General features: G+C 35.8%; 2 protein-coding genes across 7 annotated transcripts in view; both read right to left on the reverse strand.

The window, feature by feature from the left end:
• Positions 1–252: 252 nt before the first annotated feature.
• LOC129249984 (histone RNA hairpin-binding protein) lies at positions 253–1,512 on the reverse strand. 2 transcript variants are annotated; one of them, XM_054889640.1, is made up of 3 exons: positions 1,441–1,512; positions 1,220–1,368; positions 253–1,159 (listed from the first exon to the last, which is right to left on the reverse strand). In XM_054889640.1, exons 2-3 carry the CDS (start codon positions 1,349–1,351, stop codon positions 509–511), a joined length of 783 nt encoding a protein of 260 aa, XP_054745615.1. In that variant the 5' UTR covers positions 1,352–1,368; positions 1,441–1,512; the 3' UTR covers positions 253–508. The 2 variants fall into 2 exon arrangements, with proteins under 2 accessions (XP_054745615.1, XP_054745611.1); XM_054889636.1 differs by having other exon boundaries at positions 1,220–1,505.
• Positions 1,513–11,439: 9,927 nt separating this feature from the next.
• The window catches only part of LOC129236073 (V-type proton ATPase 116 kDa subunit a 1), a 34,958-nt gene continuing 28,640 nt past the window's right edge, over positions 11,440–17,757 (reverse strand). For all 5 annotated transcript variants that reach the window (XM_054870267.1, XM_054870269.1, XM_054870268.1 and 2 more), the window contains 3 exons: positions 17,129–17,351; positions 12,488–12,659; positions 11,440–12,414 (listed from right to left, as the gene is read on the reverse strand). In XM_054870267.1, the coding sequence (XP_054726242.1) occupies positions 12,303–12,414; positions 12,488–12,659; positions 17,129–17,351 (507 nt within the window). In that variant the 3' untranslated portion in view covers positions 11,440–12,302. The remainder of the gene's footprint in view (positions 12,415–12,487; positions 12,660–17,128; positions 17,352–17,757) is intronic.

Here is a 17,757-nt window from a genome sequence, read left to right on the forward strand (position 1 = left end):
ATGGCATCAACAAATTTCTTCGAAAGATCTCTTCCCACCTCTAAACAGCAGTAATTGATTAACTTATTGATATACATAATTACTATTTTTTGTTTAAATAAAAGTCTACGGTAAAAACGTTACGAACTTATTCCTCAACCCAATAATTTCCTAAAATATTTAAACGTACTTATATATATATTTTGCAGTGGATTTATTTATTTATGTTACTTACTCGTAGCTATACATCTTTAGACAACTAAAACTCGATAGTTTAAATAAATAGCTTTTAATTGTTGCTACGCACGTTCAATATTCTCCGTATATATGTAATTGCTATAATTTTGTATAAATTTTAACTTACATCTACAAAACAATTGTACTCATGGCATACTTATGCAAAACAAAACTCGGGCATTTACTACATGCAACAAGAACAGCAAAACAAGTGAACAGGCAGAAAATGATAACGCAAAATGTCTCGCATTAAATAAGAAAATTATAATTCAATTCGAACTATGTGCAGTATTTAATCTGAATCATCGTTGTCTTCTGCATTGCCAGCAACAGGCTCCGGGTCATAGTAATGCAGTTGCTTACGCCACACCTTTATCAGACCGTCAAATGTGCGCCGACTGTATTTACCATATTTATCTGGCGTCCGTGGATGATTACGCTTGCGTATCGGCACCATTTCTAGGTAACGCTCATATGCCACAGTATTTTTGCCATAGTCAATTTGTTTTTGACGACGCGCTAATACTACAGGATCGTCCTCCACTTGTGACTCCTTGGAAGATGTACTACAGCCATAGCTATTGTAGCGCAAGCGTTTTTGTTCCTCATATTGGTGTTTACTGTTATTAGGCGTGCGTTTGAAGTTACTAGAACAATAATCAGCCTCATTATCACTATTGGAACCATTGGTGCTATCTGAGCGACTTTCATTACTCGGTGTTTGTGAGTAACGGCGCTTGAAAGGTGTTTTCAACTTTTCTTCCTTTAATAAACGCTCAAACTTTGCTTCGTTAACACCTTCAATGAATTCCAGCGATATTTCACGATCTTCAGATACTGCAGGTTCGTGGTTCTTAATTCCTTGACTTTGATTCAAGTCATTTGATAAATCTCCCTGCGCATTTTTACCGCTTGATTCCCCACTGCTATTATGCAATTTACGCTGTTAAAGATATATAACAAATCAGTATAATAACTTCAATGTTTTTATAATATTGCATACATCACAACCATCCTGTTCAGCGAGTCGCACCTCATGCGCCCAAGAACCATGAAATGAAACAATCGACGAGGCAGATGAATTGGGACTACTCCCATTTAAACTCTTCCTTAGAGGCGATTTATGTCCAGACATATTGCCACAAATCAAAGCTACTTAAATGAGTATTAACAAAGACCCCCTACGTTCTCTTTAAAATATCCTGAAATATGTGAAAAACTCACTTAACGCTATGCTTTGAGTTTTCCCCGCGCTTTCCTTGTTTTGGTTTTTATTCGCGCTTCTTTCTTAAGAACCAAATAACAATAGTGCGTATTAAATTCTGTATATTCACAATAGGTAAATGATCTAGTGCCGTTTTCTTGCTATCTAATAAATCGCTAAAGGTGCTCTCAAACAAACTCGGTACTACCGTTGCGGTAGAAAAATTTACAATACGGACCGCATATTAAGCAGACAATATATCGTCCCCTTAGTACATATTAAAATAGCCTATAAATTTTTTGATATTTTGAGAAAATGAATTTCAAACTTTTTGTCGAAAGTAGCTCTCACTTAAATCTCGTTACGTCTGTAAATATTTATTATTTTTTGACTGACATTTTGACCCATTTTGTGGAACTGGAATTTGACAAACTTTTGACCACATATAAAATTGAAGATGGAGAATCCAAAAATTCAATAAAAAAATAATAGCCTATGAGCGCATAGGCTATTGTTATACTAAGGGGACGATATGTACACAAATGCGGTATATGAGTGCACTCGAACAAATACGGTACAATAGAGACTATAAACGATACCATAAAACCGTTACATAATTCTTCGCGATTTTGACAAATGCGAAGTCAGACACCTTAATAACACAAAACACGCAAAAGGAAGAGAGATTACATGTCTCTTTCTAATTCGGTAAATGGCTTGGTAATATTGTGATTTGTGAGATTTAAACTAATGAAAACGAAGTGCCGCGTGTAAAATTGTGTAAGCACGAATTATAAGAATACTTCGAAATGCAGTTTTAATGCGTATGACGCCGTGGCAAAAAAGTATGTGTGCTGATGTATAATTTATAATTGGTTGTTGTAGCAGCATAAACACTCCCCATACATACACGGGGAATGCTGCTGAAGTGACAGTCCTTGGCCGGATATAACTCCGTGTCGTTCCGGTTACGTAGACCCAACTGTCGTGGGAGCTTTTTATTGTTGGTACGGTAAGGTATATTGCGTTAGTGAGGGCGAAACTTTATAATTGGTAGTTTCTATTGTTTTTGCCTGGTCATCCCTCTCCTAAACGAGTGCTTTGCCTTTCTTTTATTTGTATATTCTCGTGACATGACGTCACAGCGAATTCGGAAGGCGCAATCTTCCCTTTGCGAAACTACTTTTTATATTACAGAGTTTTTCAAGGAAACGTACTTAAAATGGTACTCTCACAATCACTTTACGTTTCAAGCAGTTGCAAATAAGAAAATAGTTTTTAAAGATTTCATTACCTAATTTTTAAGATAAACCCTCCGTTGTGCCCCCGGGTCTGGCCAAACGTGGACGAAAGGCCTTGTGCTTCCAGGTAGCTTCCTAAAATTTAATTTTCTATCGTTTTATGGATATAAGCTTTTAAAAAGAATTCTCGAAAAGGACGAGAATAAGGCCAGATCCGGGCGCCCAGCCGAAAGTTTTAAAAAAGGTGTCCCACAGAGGGTTCAAGAATAATTAAAACGAAAAGTTAAAAACTTAATTTCTGTTTTTATTTTCAAAATAATAAAAACTGATTCCAGGAAGTATGAATTGTGAACCTACAACTTGCGACAGAAGATACCACATCAACATCATAATACAGCATCAAGTTTATATACAGAGATGACGTCACAGCATTCTATCATTCTTGGTAGTGGCCGTTGTACAAAACTGCAAGTAAAAACATTTGACATTTTTGAAAGGCTCTTGATACAAGTTTCACCAGCTCCAGGTGTGAGTTTCACATGTTCTAGATGCATGGTAGTGTGAGTGCCTTACTGTTTTTACTTGAGTGCATTAGTGAGATTGCTATGCCAAATTAGGGTTTTGTGAAGCAATTTCAGGGTTCTAGAACGTAGTAAAATCCATTTTTGGCCTTTAAAATTTCGAAACGGCTTGTCATGTTAAAGTACGTTCACATATGCAGTAATTACCAATAAATACACAAAATAAATCTACCCGTTCACAAATGGCAGATTACCGGCAAAACTGACAATCACCTGTCAAAGCTGTTTTGAATGGTTTTTCTTCATAGAAATTAGCTTGGTTCAATATTTTGGAGATTTTGGTTTGTTTAATTATTATTAACGATATGAAGAAAATACAATGAGAAAGAGTATCTAATTTAATTGCGCCATTGGCTGTTATGGTAGCAATACGCATGCGAAATTCGATATTTTATTTTATAATAAGCAGGAATATGCCAAAGCGTCTTGGAACGCACTTAAGCTATTGAGAGTATATCAGCTTTTTTTAGGTGAGGCACGCCAAGTTCTGGGAGCTAGACATTCCTTCCAGCACCGACCAGGTTTTAAGGAGTGATTTAGGATGAGCGGGAATCCTTTGTCTTTTTATGTCAAAAAGAAGCGTAAAATATATTTTACACGATTTTGGTTTAGCAGTCTGGGATAAGCTTGCTACTGCCCCGTAGATTTCTTGCCCAAGTGAAAATCGAAGAGTGTGTTAAGGGGTTAAGTGGGTTTCAGAGGTTGAAAAAAAGAAGATTTTGACTATTTTTTTTAGTATATAAAATCATATATTTTATTTAAGCAATTCACTGTATCTAAGATACATATATAAACAGTATTTTGTGAAATTTTTATTTAAAAATTTCGAAAACTCAGCCGTTGGTACCTCATCTTCCTTGACGTCTCAAAAAAAAATGCTCTTGCCGTGGACAGCATAGCTCATTATTGGTTCATCTAAAATCAGAAAACCAAACGGATTTCGTTAGTACATGGATAAATCTCATTGTTGTACGAAGGAAAAAAAAAATCAAAATTTGAATTTATAACAGGCTTTGAACCAAAAAACACATTTTTTAGTGAAATTTTCGACAGACATTGGCTAAAAAAAAATTGTTGTAATTAACAAAAAAAAAAAATCGTTCGTTCAATAACTAGATAATGTTATTTCAAAGATTTGTACAAAATTTGAACTAAATCGCTTCATAACTTTTCGAGATATCGTGTCCACCGACTTAAAAAATGGAGTTTTGAGATAAACACGTATACGAGCGAAGCGCTCAACTGACGTGGCCTAATGGGCGGAACTTCTGAAGGGTCTATCTCTTAGAATTTTACTCGGATTGACTTCAAATTTTAGGAGAGTATTTTAAACATACTGTACTATTTAATGAGAAAAAAAAACAAAATTCGATTTTTTGAAATTTTCAAACCCACCTAACCCCTTAAGAGATTTGGGAGTATTGGATATTCACAATGTTTGGGTGCTGTCGGTAAGTGTGTATATTTTAACTGTTGCTCAAAGATCTCAAATAAGTTTAATTAACTTCAGTTTGATGCCATATTGGATGCTGTAGACTATTCTAACTATGAGGGTTGGTACTCAATGGTTTTATTAGCCCTCGTTGACCACAGGTGTTTCTATTGTATATAAGTTAGATGAATATACTGACCTTAATTTTTCACAGGTATAGGTTTATGTACATATATATATATGTGTTGGGGTACCCGACCGCTGTCATGATTCCTAAATTTTCGAGCAGTCATTCTTAAAGCAAATTCCTCAAAACACTCTTCTCACCGAGAATATGAAACCAATTTTTGGTACAAATATTGCAGCCGTTGTGCTGGGAGACTCAGCATTTCGCTTTACACTATTTCTAATGAAGCCTCAACCTTACAACTTAACGGCCAGATGCAGCAAACGGTTTTTAATTACCTACTTTCCAAGCTTGGGAGAGTAGTAGGGAACGCTTTCAGTCACTCGAAAGCAAGGTTTAAAAAAATTGATAAAGCCAAACAAATTCGAATTCGCACATGAACGAGAGCAACCAGAATCGACGTATTATAGTCAAGACCACAACTTCAGCGCCTTTATGTTCCTTTTAAATTTAATTTACTTCATACACTTTTTAAATTCATTATTTTATTATTAAATCCATTGAACCTATTTATAAATGTTTTTTTTTTTCATAAAATGTTAATAAAATCCTTTAAGAATATTCCAAAAAAAATTTAGAACGTAAATTTAAGTATTTCTTATATTATAGATCGTCAACCGTGACGACTCTATTCGTTCGTTTGTATGCTGGGAGAAATATAGTTACGTATTCAAACTTTAGACGCGTTTTTCTCAAAACTATATTTTTCGAATTGGCGTACACGATAACTCGAAAAGTTATTGACCGATCTCCCTGAAATTTTGCACACATCTTTTTTATGATATTACTTTCTATGTGAATTTACAATTTGAAAATTTTTCGAAAAAATAATTTGTTCCAAACAAAAATAGTAGGAAAATTCGCCCCAAAACTCATTTTTTTTTAAGCATATTCAGGTCACTGAGCCGATGTTACAATGCCCGCCGATTGAGAAGCCCCGCTGCGACCTTCCTGGAAGAATTAAGTGAGCATACGTCATTTTAAATTATTAAAATAAAAAAAAATTACATTTTAATGTATAACTAAACTGTATGCCAATTTCGAAAAAAATACATTGACTTCGTCATTTTAAATAATTTTAATGAAAATCAGGGAAAATATGGCCGTTTACAGGTATCTGTCCCCTTAAAGTACTAACAACAAATACATGGAACTAGTTTTAAATTAAAATTTTTAACTAAATTTATCTGCAAACTTAAAATAAAAATAATTCATTTAGCTTCTCTTCCCACAACTCCAAAAGAAAATCGACTGCTTCTCTGAACCAGTGCGATGCATAATATCACCGAAAATTTTATTAGAATGTCGACAAAAAAAAATGTCTGCAAACTTGTTTGTTTTTTGCCGCCGTCCGTTTTATTTAGTTTTTACTTTGACGTTTCTTCTTATATTCGTAAAAATAAGTATCGATAACAGAGGGTTGTATGTATGGTAAAAAATGGTAATAATCTCAGATTTCGGGAGAGAAATTTTGTATAAGTAATCTCGCTTTTTAATTACGAATTGGGAGTTAAGCACGAAAAAGTAGATAATCTACTTATGTGTGGACGTATTATACCATTTTCAACTTTCAATTCTTTAAAATTTACCGATCACTGAGGAAAAAAACACATTTTCCTCAAAGTTTTTACGTGCAATATTTTTTTCGATTTAGATATTAACAATTAGCTTTAATAACAAAAATAATTAGAAGATTATTCCTCAGACTGACCAAAATCAATGAATATAAAGCTGTCACCTTGCTTTGCGCAGTAGAGTAGCTGATGTTTTTTCTCTCCTTGCGTTTCGGAAGTTTTAATGTTAAAGTGACCTACTTTTTTGTTGTTGTAGCATGGTCGCCGGTCGTCATTCGTAAATCTAATTAGAGTAGGTACAGGAAACATGCTGTCCCAACGGGCTGGATCCAAAAGGAGAGGGGTATTCAATGAGTGAGTTTAAGGGGCACGTGAATAGGGGTTCGTGCTGTTCTCCGTACCCTTACGTGGCGCACATACGTTGAGTATATTGCATGGTGAAAAGATTTTTCGAGGTGTGCTTGATTAGAGACCGTTATTCGGCTCTGAGCGAATTTGACAGAATCAGCTGATGGGTTGACGTCACTTGGGATGTATTTAACAAAATTTAGCTTGTGTTAGTGATATACGAAAATCAACATAACCAATGCTCATGCCATGGCAACGATTTGCTTACGAATACGGTGATTACAAATGTGCGAAATTGCGTTCTTTCGTTGTTTGTTATTTCACGTGAGTTTTTGTTTAATTAAAATTAACATTATTATCTAAATGAAGTGACTGGTTCTAAATTATTAAGTTTTTTCGGTTTTCCATCGGACGCAGCTTTGTTAGGAAAGTGTATTCAGTTCTGCCGGAAAGAAGACGCATTCAACCGGAAAACGAGTCGCATATGAATAAAGCATTTTTCAACTTGAAAGATCGAAAATCATATGGAATTTAATTTGATTATTATTTACAAGCGATAAGCACCCGAATCGTTATAAAGTACAAACTGTAAGTATCGCCATACCTTATCAAATGCCAGCAAGCATCAAGTAATGAAACTGCATTTGCATTTAGGCTTTATGGGAGGAGCGGTTCTGAAACAAAATTGTTACAAAAACCGCCGTAATTGCATTTTTTCACTAATTCCCTTGCCTTAAACTGCTGTAGTTAAGCTCCACACCATTTGTCTAAAATCTCTGTCTTGAATACGTTTTTTCAAATACTGCACTGTGACGCAAATATAGCTGCAAAATGGGGTGAGAATCAAGCTGTTTCTTTTTTCCATATCCCTAATTAAATTAAAAACACACAACTTTTCACAATTTGCTAACTACGCTTGTTTTGACGTGTGTTTGTATTCAAATAACCGAACTTTACACTTTTGGTTTTCATTTCATTCGCCTCTCCCGAGTGACTTGCCACAGCTAAAGTTCTCCTCACAATTTTTTTTTCACCATAGCTAACAAAGCAAACCCTGTAACTCTATCATCTTCGAGTATGTTGGGGTGGATTCTGGATAGGTAGGAATTTAACCTGATATAATAACCGGAACGTTGTTGTGCCTTCTTCCATATTATTGCTTTGTTTTTGACGTGATAACGTCTTATAATTCGATTTAACAGGCTGCACGCACGAAAAAATGTGTCGTTACCTTGCTCATATTAGTGCTACCTTGCTCATATTAGTGTTACCTTGCTCATATTAGTGTTACCTTGCTCATATTAGTGTTACCTTGCTCATTAGTGTTACCTTGCTCATATTAGTGTTACTTTGCTCATATTAGTGTTACCTTGCTCATATTAGTGTTACCTTGCTCATATTAGTGTTACCTTGCTCATTAGTGTTACCTTGCTCTTTAGTGTTACCTTGCTCATATTAGTGTTACCTTGCTCATATTAGTGTTACCTTGCTTATATTAGTGTTACCTTCCTCATATTAGTGTTACCTTGCTCATATTAGTGTTACCTTGCTCATTAGTGTTACCTTGCTCTTTAGTGTTACCTTGCTCATTAGTGTTACCTTGCTCATTAGTGTTACCTTGCTCATATTAGTGTTACCTTGCTCATTAGTATTACCTTGCTCATTAGTGTTACCTTGCTCTTTAGTGTTACCTTGCTCATTAGTGTTACCTTGCTCATATTAGTGTTACCTTGCTCATATGTAGTTACCTTGCTCATTGCATTGAATGAACTGCAAGCGAAAGCGCGGAAGGAACGACAAAGCAAACAAAGCAAACGAACGGCAACGTTCGACATCTTGCTCTCCCCTACTTAAGTGAGCGTATATATGTATGTATATGCGCATATGTACATATATAAATTCACGTATTTGTATTTGCATATGCCTTCTTATTGATTATTATTAATTTGATTTACTTGAAGAATTTAAAATAAAACCAAGTTTGTTAATAATACCTGTTGTTTTAATGTTATTATTATTAATTTTTTTATTATATATGAAGGAAAAAATGTATGGTAATATTTACCATATCTATACTAATATTATAAAGAGGAAAACTTTGTTTGTTTGGTTGTAATGAATAGGCTCAAAAACTACTGGACCGATTTTAAAAATTCTTTCACCATTCGAAAACTACATCACGAGTAACATGGATTATATTTTATTTTGGAAATAGGGCTCGAGATATAGGTCAAAACGTCGACCCGGGTAACCTTCGAATGTGTATGTACAATATGGGTATCAAATGAAAGCTGTTGATAAGTGCTTTAATACGGGGTAATTTTCATACCTATTGATGACTAGGGTCTGGAAATATATGCCAAAACGTGGACCCGCCGTGTCTTTGCACCGAAATAAACCAAACTTCCACACATTGTTAAGGAGGTATTGAAGATGGTTTCCGTATAGTTTGGGTACCTATTGGTAGATAGGGTCTCGAGATATAGGTCAAAACGTGGACCCGGGTAACCTTCGGATGTGTATGTACAATATGGGTATCAAATGGAAGCTGTTGGTGAATGCTTTAGTTCAGAGTATTTCCATCCGCTCCGTGACTAGGGTCTCGAGATAGAGACCAAATGTGTTTGTACAATATGGATATCAAATGAAAGCTGTTGATAAGTGCTTTAATACGGGGTAATTTTCATACCTATTGATGACTAGGGTCTCGAATTATATGCCAAAACGTGGACCCGCCGTGTCTTTGAACCGAATTAAACCAAAATTACACACATTGTTAAGTAGGTACTGAAGATGATTTCCGTATAGTTTGGATACCTATTGGTAGATAGGGTCTCAAGATATAGGTCAAAACGTGGACCCGGGTAACCTTCGGACGTGTATGTACAATATGGGTATCAAATGGAAGCTGTTGGTGAATGCTTTAGTTCAGAGTATTTCCATCCGCTCCGTGACTAGGGTCTCGAGATAGAGACCAAAACGTGGACCCTAGAATGTGTTTGTACAATATGGATATCAAATGAAAGCTGTTGATAAGTGCTTTAATACGGGGTAATTTTCATACCTATTGATGACTAGGGTCTCGAATTATATGCCAAAACGTGGACCCGCCGTGTCTTTGAACCGAATTAAACCAAAATTACACACATTGTTAAGTAGGTATTGAAGATGATTTCCGTATAGTTTGGATACCTATTGGTAGATAGGGTCTCGAGATATAGGTCAAAACGTGGACCCGGGTAACCTTCGGATGTGTATGTACAATATGGGTATCAAATGGAAGCTGTTGGTGAATGCTTTAGTTCAGAGTATTTCCATCCGCTCCGTGACTAGGGTCTCGAGATAGAGACCAAAACGTGGACCATAGAATGTGTTTGTACAATATGGATATCAAATGAAAGCTGTTGATAAGTGCTTTAATACGGGGTAATTTTCATACCTATTGATGACTAGGGTCTCGAAATATATGCCAAAACGTGGACCCACCGTGACTTTGAACCGAATTAAACCAAACTTACACACATTGTTAAGTAGGTATTCAAGATGATTTCCGTATAGTTTGAATACCTATTGGTAGATAGGGTCTCAAGATATAGGTCAAAACGTGGACCCGGGTAACCTTCGGACGTGTATGTACAATATGGGTATCAAATGGAAGCTGTTGGTGAATGCTTTAGTTCAGAGTATTTCCATCCGCTCCGTGACTAGGGTCTCGAGATAGAGACCAAAACGTGGACCCTAGAATGTGTTTGTACAATATGGATGTCAAATGAAAGCTGTTGATAAGTGCTTTAATACGGGGCAATTTTCATACCTATTGATGACTAGGGTCTCGAAATATATGCCAAAACGTGGACCCACCGTGACTTTGAACCGAATTAAACCAAACTTACACACATTGTTAAGTAGGTATTGAAGATGACTTCCGTATAGTTTGAATACCTATTGGTAGATAGGGTCTCAAGATATAGGTTAAAACGTGGACCCGGGTAACCTTCGGACGTGTATGTACAATATGGGTATCAAATGAAAGCTGTTGGTGAATGCTTTAGTACAGAATATTTTTCATGCCGCTCCGTGACTGGGGTCTCGAGATATAGGTCAAAACGTGGACCCGGGTAACCTTTGGTTGTGTATGTACAATATGGGTATCAAATGAAAGCTGTTTATAAGTGCTTTAATACGGGGTAATTTGTTATGTTATGTTATGTTATGTTGTGTTATGTTATGTTATGTTATGTTATGTCATGTTATGTTATGTTATGTTATGTTATGTTATGTTATGTTATGTTATGTTATGTTATGTTATGTTATGTTATGTTATGTTGTGTTATGTTGTGTTATGTTATGTTATGTTATGTTAAAGTATATTATGTTATGTTAATGTTAACTCATTCTCTATATCCATACAAAATATCTATCAAACAAATAAAATTAAAATTTTCTTTTGAAAAATGCAACCATTCAATCAGTATTTTCTTATGACGTTATCACGTTAAACTATCGTCAGTAAACCGACTTTACAGACAACCTCTTTTTTGCTAACATTCAAATTGAAATTTCGACATTCAAAATTCCAAATGCACAATATTGCCATTTGTTGTTGCTCTAGTGCTGCCACCTTGTGTGAATTCGCTTCGAAAAAGAAAATATCGGTTGCTTTTCGCCTTTGGGCTATTTTTTCCAATATATTTATTATTGTTTTTAACTTTCACTACAATTTATATTATTTGATTATATTCAGTTAAGCATAAGATATTCAAAAAAGCAAGTAGTTCAGTTACTCATAAACATTGACTCATTAACATTTTACATAAAGGATTATATGATTTCTAGCAGCAATATTAGACGAGATTCCTACTGCGACATACTGAACTTCCAGACAGTTTTTGTTTATTTGAATTTACCCTAACATAATTAGATGCTCACATAATGCATTATTTAGGAATTGTTAGGAAAATGAAGTTTAACAGCATTTGGTAGATTTTTAAACTGCGCTAATGAAAGTATAAAAAACAGGTAGTTAAAAAAATACATTGATTATTTGCAAATGGCCAACTATTTCAATTCTATTTTAATGAAGTAAAGTTTGTTGCTAAGAGTTAACTTGATATTTTATGGAATAAACTCGTGTAATGCTTAAGATTATATGAAACGTTAAGTATTTAATGCAGAAAATGGATTAATCTCATTTGAAATATCGGAGGCGAGCGTTAACCTTCACATTCAAAGCATTCCAGAAGTCTTACTTTCAATTTAAATTCAGTATGTATATATGTATGTATATAGTATTTGAATAGAGTACGTACATATGTACGTATGTATGTATGTAATTTTGCTAAATTTTAAATTACATACAATAACATTAAATTCAATAAATTCTCAATATATATATTTAATTATTTACTTTAATTTAACTGTAAGTGTGCATAAATTCTTCATTTTTCACGTGCTGTGTATGTGTCGCAAACATCGTTACAAACTACTGCAATTGACCCAGCCAAACAAATTGCATTCGTTTACTCGGCACCTTCAATTGAGGCCGCACCACCATTTTCAATAATCTGATCGAAAGCGAATGGTTGAAAAGCATAACCTAGGCCTTTGTAGAATTTACTTTGGAATTCAACCCTAAAACGGAAAATAAAATCGTTACGATTAATATTTGATGAAAAGCCTATTAGTGCAAACACCAATAACTCACCAATGCAGACGTAGAGTATGCAAGAATGCTGACAAACCCTCCATCAAAACCAAAATGCCAACAGTGAGTATGGCCCAGAAAGCAAACACGATTGTCAGCATAATACCACCGGTCCAACCCTCTTGTTTCAATCCAATCGACAATACCATGTTCCACAAAACTTCTGCCAATTCTGTAATGATTCAAAGATGATATGCAATTATATATATATTCGATTTAACAAAGTTCATAAAAAAAGCTAACTTTCACCCAATTTTTCAGATTATCCAATATACAGTGCAATCTCTGTAATCCGAGCATTGCTACAAATCGGAAATTTTCACATTTTTTCCTCTATAATAAATAATTGGCGCTTATACTTCTGTTACGTGTTTGGCCGAGCTCCTCCTCCTATTAGTGGTTGCGCCTAGTTATTGGTCCCCAAATGGAGAGATCTACAATTTAAAGCCGACTACAAACTGCAAATGGTTTTTTAAGAGGAGCTTTTTCATGGTAGAAATACACTCGGAGGTTTGCCATTGCTTGCCGAGGTGCGACTGCTATTAGAAAAAAAAATATTTTCTATCATTTTACTGTTTCATGGACGGAGATTCGAGCCTACGCACTCCTAATGGTAGTCACGCCCCAACCCATTCGGTTACGACGGCCTTTATAATTCGGACACTAAATTGAACAATGCGTATTTTCGTTTTATTTTATAGTTTCTTGCGAAATAATGGAATTTTAACAGTCATTTTGGGTACGCAGTTAATTCAAGGCGAATTCATATAAAGTGAAGTTACAGGATCAGCTGATTGTTTTGTATTTTTTCTTCTTTTTTTGTAACATTAAAACCTTTAATAAAACCATTAAAACCTCGAATAATGTCAAAGGGATCTGTTTTTCTTATTGAAATTTCAGTATTCAATCCACCAAATTGTAAAAACAAGAGAACTTGATGAGTATAATCGGCTTCCGAGAAGTCTTAATCTTAATTTTGCGATGCCAAGGCTTCTATTTAAGTCACTAATTGTGTCTCTTTATTTGTAAAAAAAAACTATTAATTTTAGTTTTCAAGGCGAATTGAGTACTATAAGTGGGACCTTCCCAAAACAGTTAGTTTATTTTTCGCGATTTTAACAAGTCTGACGGTAAGACCCTTTCCATAAAAAGCCCAAAACACATAAAAGGAGCAGTGGGAAAATTCAGTGAATGGCTTGGTAATATTGTAATTTGTGAGCCTTAAGCAAAACAAACAAAATCTCACAAAACATAAGCACAAAATAATACAGGGTGGCTGATGAAAGCCGCTACCAAAAAAAAATTGAATAACTCTTTTTCCATTTTTGTTTTAATTTGCAGATTGATCTTTAAAATTTATTAAAATGGATAACTGGGACACGGAAACAAGAATTTGGATAGTCCACCGCTATCACGCACTGGAGTCCGTAGTTTTGGTACAGAGAGAGTACAGGCGGATGTTTGGCGGCGATCCCCCGAGCAGATGGACCATAATGAGACTGGTGAATAATTTTGCTGAGCAAGGAACAGTCGCAAGAAGGCCTTATCATCGAAACCCACCAGTTCGGACGGAGGAAACGATCGCTGCTGTAGCTGCAGCTATACAAAGCAATCCAAGGGTTTCAACAAGAAGCTTATCTGCTCAACTTGGTGTCAGCCGACAGTCTTTGCAAACAATAATGCACAAAGATTTAGACTTATTTCCCTACAAAATTCAAATGGTTAACAAACTGAATGCAGCAGACTTGCCGATTCGCTTGGAAGTTTGCCAGAAGATCCTGCAAATGGTGGAAGAAGACCAAAACATGTTAAACTGCCTTTCATGTCTGATAAGGTCCATTTCGATTTAAACGGCAATGTGAACAAACAAAATTGTCGAATATGGAGTACTTCTAACCCACAGATACTCCACGAGACGGAATTGCATCCTCTTCGCGTGACAGTGTGGTGTGCGGTTTCTTCACGCTGTATTGTCGGGCCTTATTTTTTTGAAGAAAATGGTCACACCGTTACGGTTACTGGAGACCGTTATTTGAAAATGCTGAAAGAATTTTTCTATCCAGAACTACGCCGAAAGAGAATTCCTTTCAACTCTGTGTGGTTTCAACAAGATGGGGCAACGTCTCACATAGCCCAGACTGTTATGACAGAGTTGCGACGAAAATTTCCCAACAAACTGATTTCAAGAAACTCCGAATTTCGTTGGCCCCCCAGGTCGCCTGACCTTACTGCACCTGACTTTTTCTTGTGGGGTTTATGTAAACAAGAAGTTTATAAAACAAAGCCAACAAATTTGGATGAACTAAAACAATCCATTCCGGCAACAATTGCGGCTATTCCCGTCGCAACTCTCAAAGCAGCAATGAACAACTTTTTACTCAGATGCCGCACTTGTGTCAACGAGCATGGGGGGCATTTAAATTCAATTATTTTTAAAACTAGTTAAGCTACATTTAATAAAATTTAATGACCTTCAACTTGAAAAAAAAAATAAATGAATTCCATACACTAAAAAAAAGTTATTTGAGTTTCTTAATGTAGCAAAATTCATCAGCCACCCTGTATAATGCCTCCAAATGTTTTTTTTTTCGTTTTTATGCGGAAGACGCCCTGGAAAGAAAATATGTGTGTGCGCGTATAATTTCTTGGTTTGGTTGCTTCCATTGCTTTCGCCTACTCTTCTTCCTCACAATCAAGTAATTTCCCTTCCTTTTGCTTGTTTATTCATGAGCTCTTACAACACAGGGAATTCGAAAGGCGCAATCTGTTTCTCTATCATTCTTGCTTGCATTCATATATTAGTAACATTTTATTATTGTGCTGGTTGTCATAACAGGCGCGAAATTTCAATTATCGTGTAACCATAGCAAAATATGAGTAATAAAGTGGCAAAAACAGTGCTCAAAAAACTAGCATTAAAAAAATTCTTAGGTTAGGTTAGCCAGCCAGGTTGGTTGTCTAAGACAAGACACTCGGTGATACCTGCATTTGATTTCTATCCCCTAAGCTGCTTAAACCACTTAGAATTTTTTAAGAAGGTTACTAGTCCCTCCATTTTGCAAATTTCCCAGGTCTCCGGCACAGCTTGTTTGAAGTGCAGGACTCTCACAGAGGAGGTGTTTTACCGATTTTTTCTTCATCTCTATAGCTCCAGAGATACATCCATTCTACTGCCTAGGGTGCCAATAGTGCAGTGACCCGTTATAACACATGTGAGGACGCTGGTAGTTGATCTGTTGAATACAAGCAGACATTTTGCCCTTGTAAGATTCAGTTTTGGCCAGACCGTTTTAGAGACCACCTTCTATTGCTTTCCACGATTACGCTCAAGTCAATCGCAGTGCGCAGTTCGTTTAGAGGAAGGCTTAGTGTATTCTACCACTCGCTGAAGGTCACACTCACCCGCTCTTCATTTCCCTACACTCCAGAGTGGAAGCGAATGAAATACTTGAACGCCTCGAAAATCGCAGATCAATAAGATGTACTGCAGATAAAATCTTCATGAAATGAATAGTTAAAGCTCTGTATATTTATATCACAAAAAAATTTATGAAAAATTAAATGTTTGTAGTGCACCTAACCTAATTTCTTTTAGTTAAATTTTTTTTATAAAACTTTACGAAAGCTAAATTTAAGTTCTTAATACTATGTTGTTAATTTTCATACAGTCATTTGTCATCTAAAATCCGCACATTCCAATAATTAGTACGGCCTCGCGACTCTTGCTGTCCAGATTACCGAGATACCACCGCACAATGTGTAAGCCAATAAATAACACATGGGCTGAAAAGCAACAGGCCTAACTCATAGATGACACTATTCACCGCTTTTTCATTTACTACTAACCTTAAAAAGCAGCCTTTAAAATTTCCCGTTTTAATTTTACACTGCTTCTTGGTGGGAAAAATACCGTTCAAGTGAAGCAATGGATTGAAAAGTATTATGGGGACCACGCTCCATCACAAACAACAATAAAACGATGGGTTGCTGACTTCAAACCTGGTCGTAGAGACACCGATGACGCATAACGCAGTGCATCTCAAAATGTGAGGGTAACAGCAGCAAAAAAAAATCCACAAAATCGTTTTGAATGATCGATAAGTGCAGGTTCGTGAGTTAGCTGACATCGCAAAGATATCAAAGAAAGTGTTGGCTCTATATTGCATGAGCATTTGACTATAAGAAAGCTCTATTCAAAGTGGGTGCCTCGTTTGTTCGCTATTGGCCAAAAACAAGAAGTCAAAAGTCACTCGAAGCAATGGCAAAATTATATGAATTAAATTTCGAATTGTTCCCACATTCACCGTATTCGCCAGATTTTGTTCACACAGGCCTAAAAAAATACTCGCCAGTAAGAAATTGCGCTCGAATTAAGAGGTTATCGCTGAAGCTGAGGCTTATTTTGAGGCAAAAGATAAATCGTTCTTCAAAAGTGATATTGAAATGCGGGAGTGGCGCTCGAATGATGGCGTTGTTCTTGATGGAAATTACGTTGATGAATGAAGCTAATTTTTAACAAAAAAAAAAGAAGCGTTTTCTTTGTTAGGCCCGCCACTTTACAGCCCATGTTGCACATTAGAAAATCTACAATACATAAAAATAATACAACTACTACCAATGGCACTCACTGCCTCTACTTACGTGCGTGTGCTAAGGAGAGTGCCCACAAGCGCAAATACGATGCGGTATGCGAAACAGAGCCCAATACGAATTCAATGGTGTGTATGCCTTGATGTATGGCAATTTCCGATAGCTCCTCCTCTTCGTGGTGATCACCGCCACCGCCATGTCCAGCAATGCCGCCAGCTGTACCGTTGGTCATGCCCACCTCAGCATCGCTAGTGGCACCAGTTAAGTTTTGGCGCTGATTGTTGTGAATGAAATGAAATTGTAAATATTAACACAATTCGTATTGGAAAAACAAAACGTGTTTACATATTTTCTATGAGTAAAACTAACCTCCTCCTGTTTATGTAATTAATTGGTTGGGTATATTTTAGTGTTTTTTGTTAATAATTTTGATTTTTATCGTTGTTGTTGAAATTACCAAAATTGGAGGAAAAGTACAAAATAATAAATTAATGAAGTGTCATATTACTACAACTTGTACAATAAACATTTGTAATAGAGAAGATGATGCAGTGAATGCGTAGCGCAGTGAGTGATTCAAGACGATGATGATCGAGGTGATGATCGTATACACCATGGCAATTAATATTACTTTCTAATATAGCTTGTATGTATTTCTGTTTATGTGAGTACATTCCGGT

The sequence above is a fragment of the Anastrepha obliqua genome, chromosome 1 (genome assembly GCF_027943255.1).
Source record: "Anastrepha obliqua isolate idAnaObli1 chromosome 1, idAnaObli1_1.0, whole genome shotgun sequence".
Lineage (NCBI taxonomy): Eukaryota > Metazoa > Arthropoda > Insecta > Diptera > Tephritidae > Anastrepha > Anastrepha obliqua.

Bases quoted from the DNA above. Each gene is read 5' to 3' on its own strand.
- LOC129249984 (XM_054889640.1), bottom strand. From the start codon at position 1,351: ATGTCTGGACATAAATCGCCTCTAAGGAAGAGTTTAAATGGGAGTAGT. The intron at 1,160-1,219 runs GTATGCAATATT...TATCTTTAACAG, and splicing joins CTGAACAGGATGGTTGTGAT to CGTAAATTGCATAATAGCAG.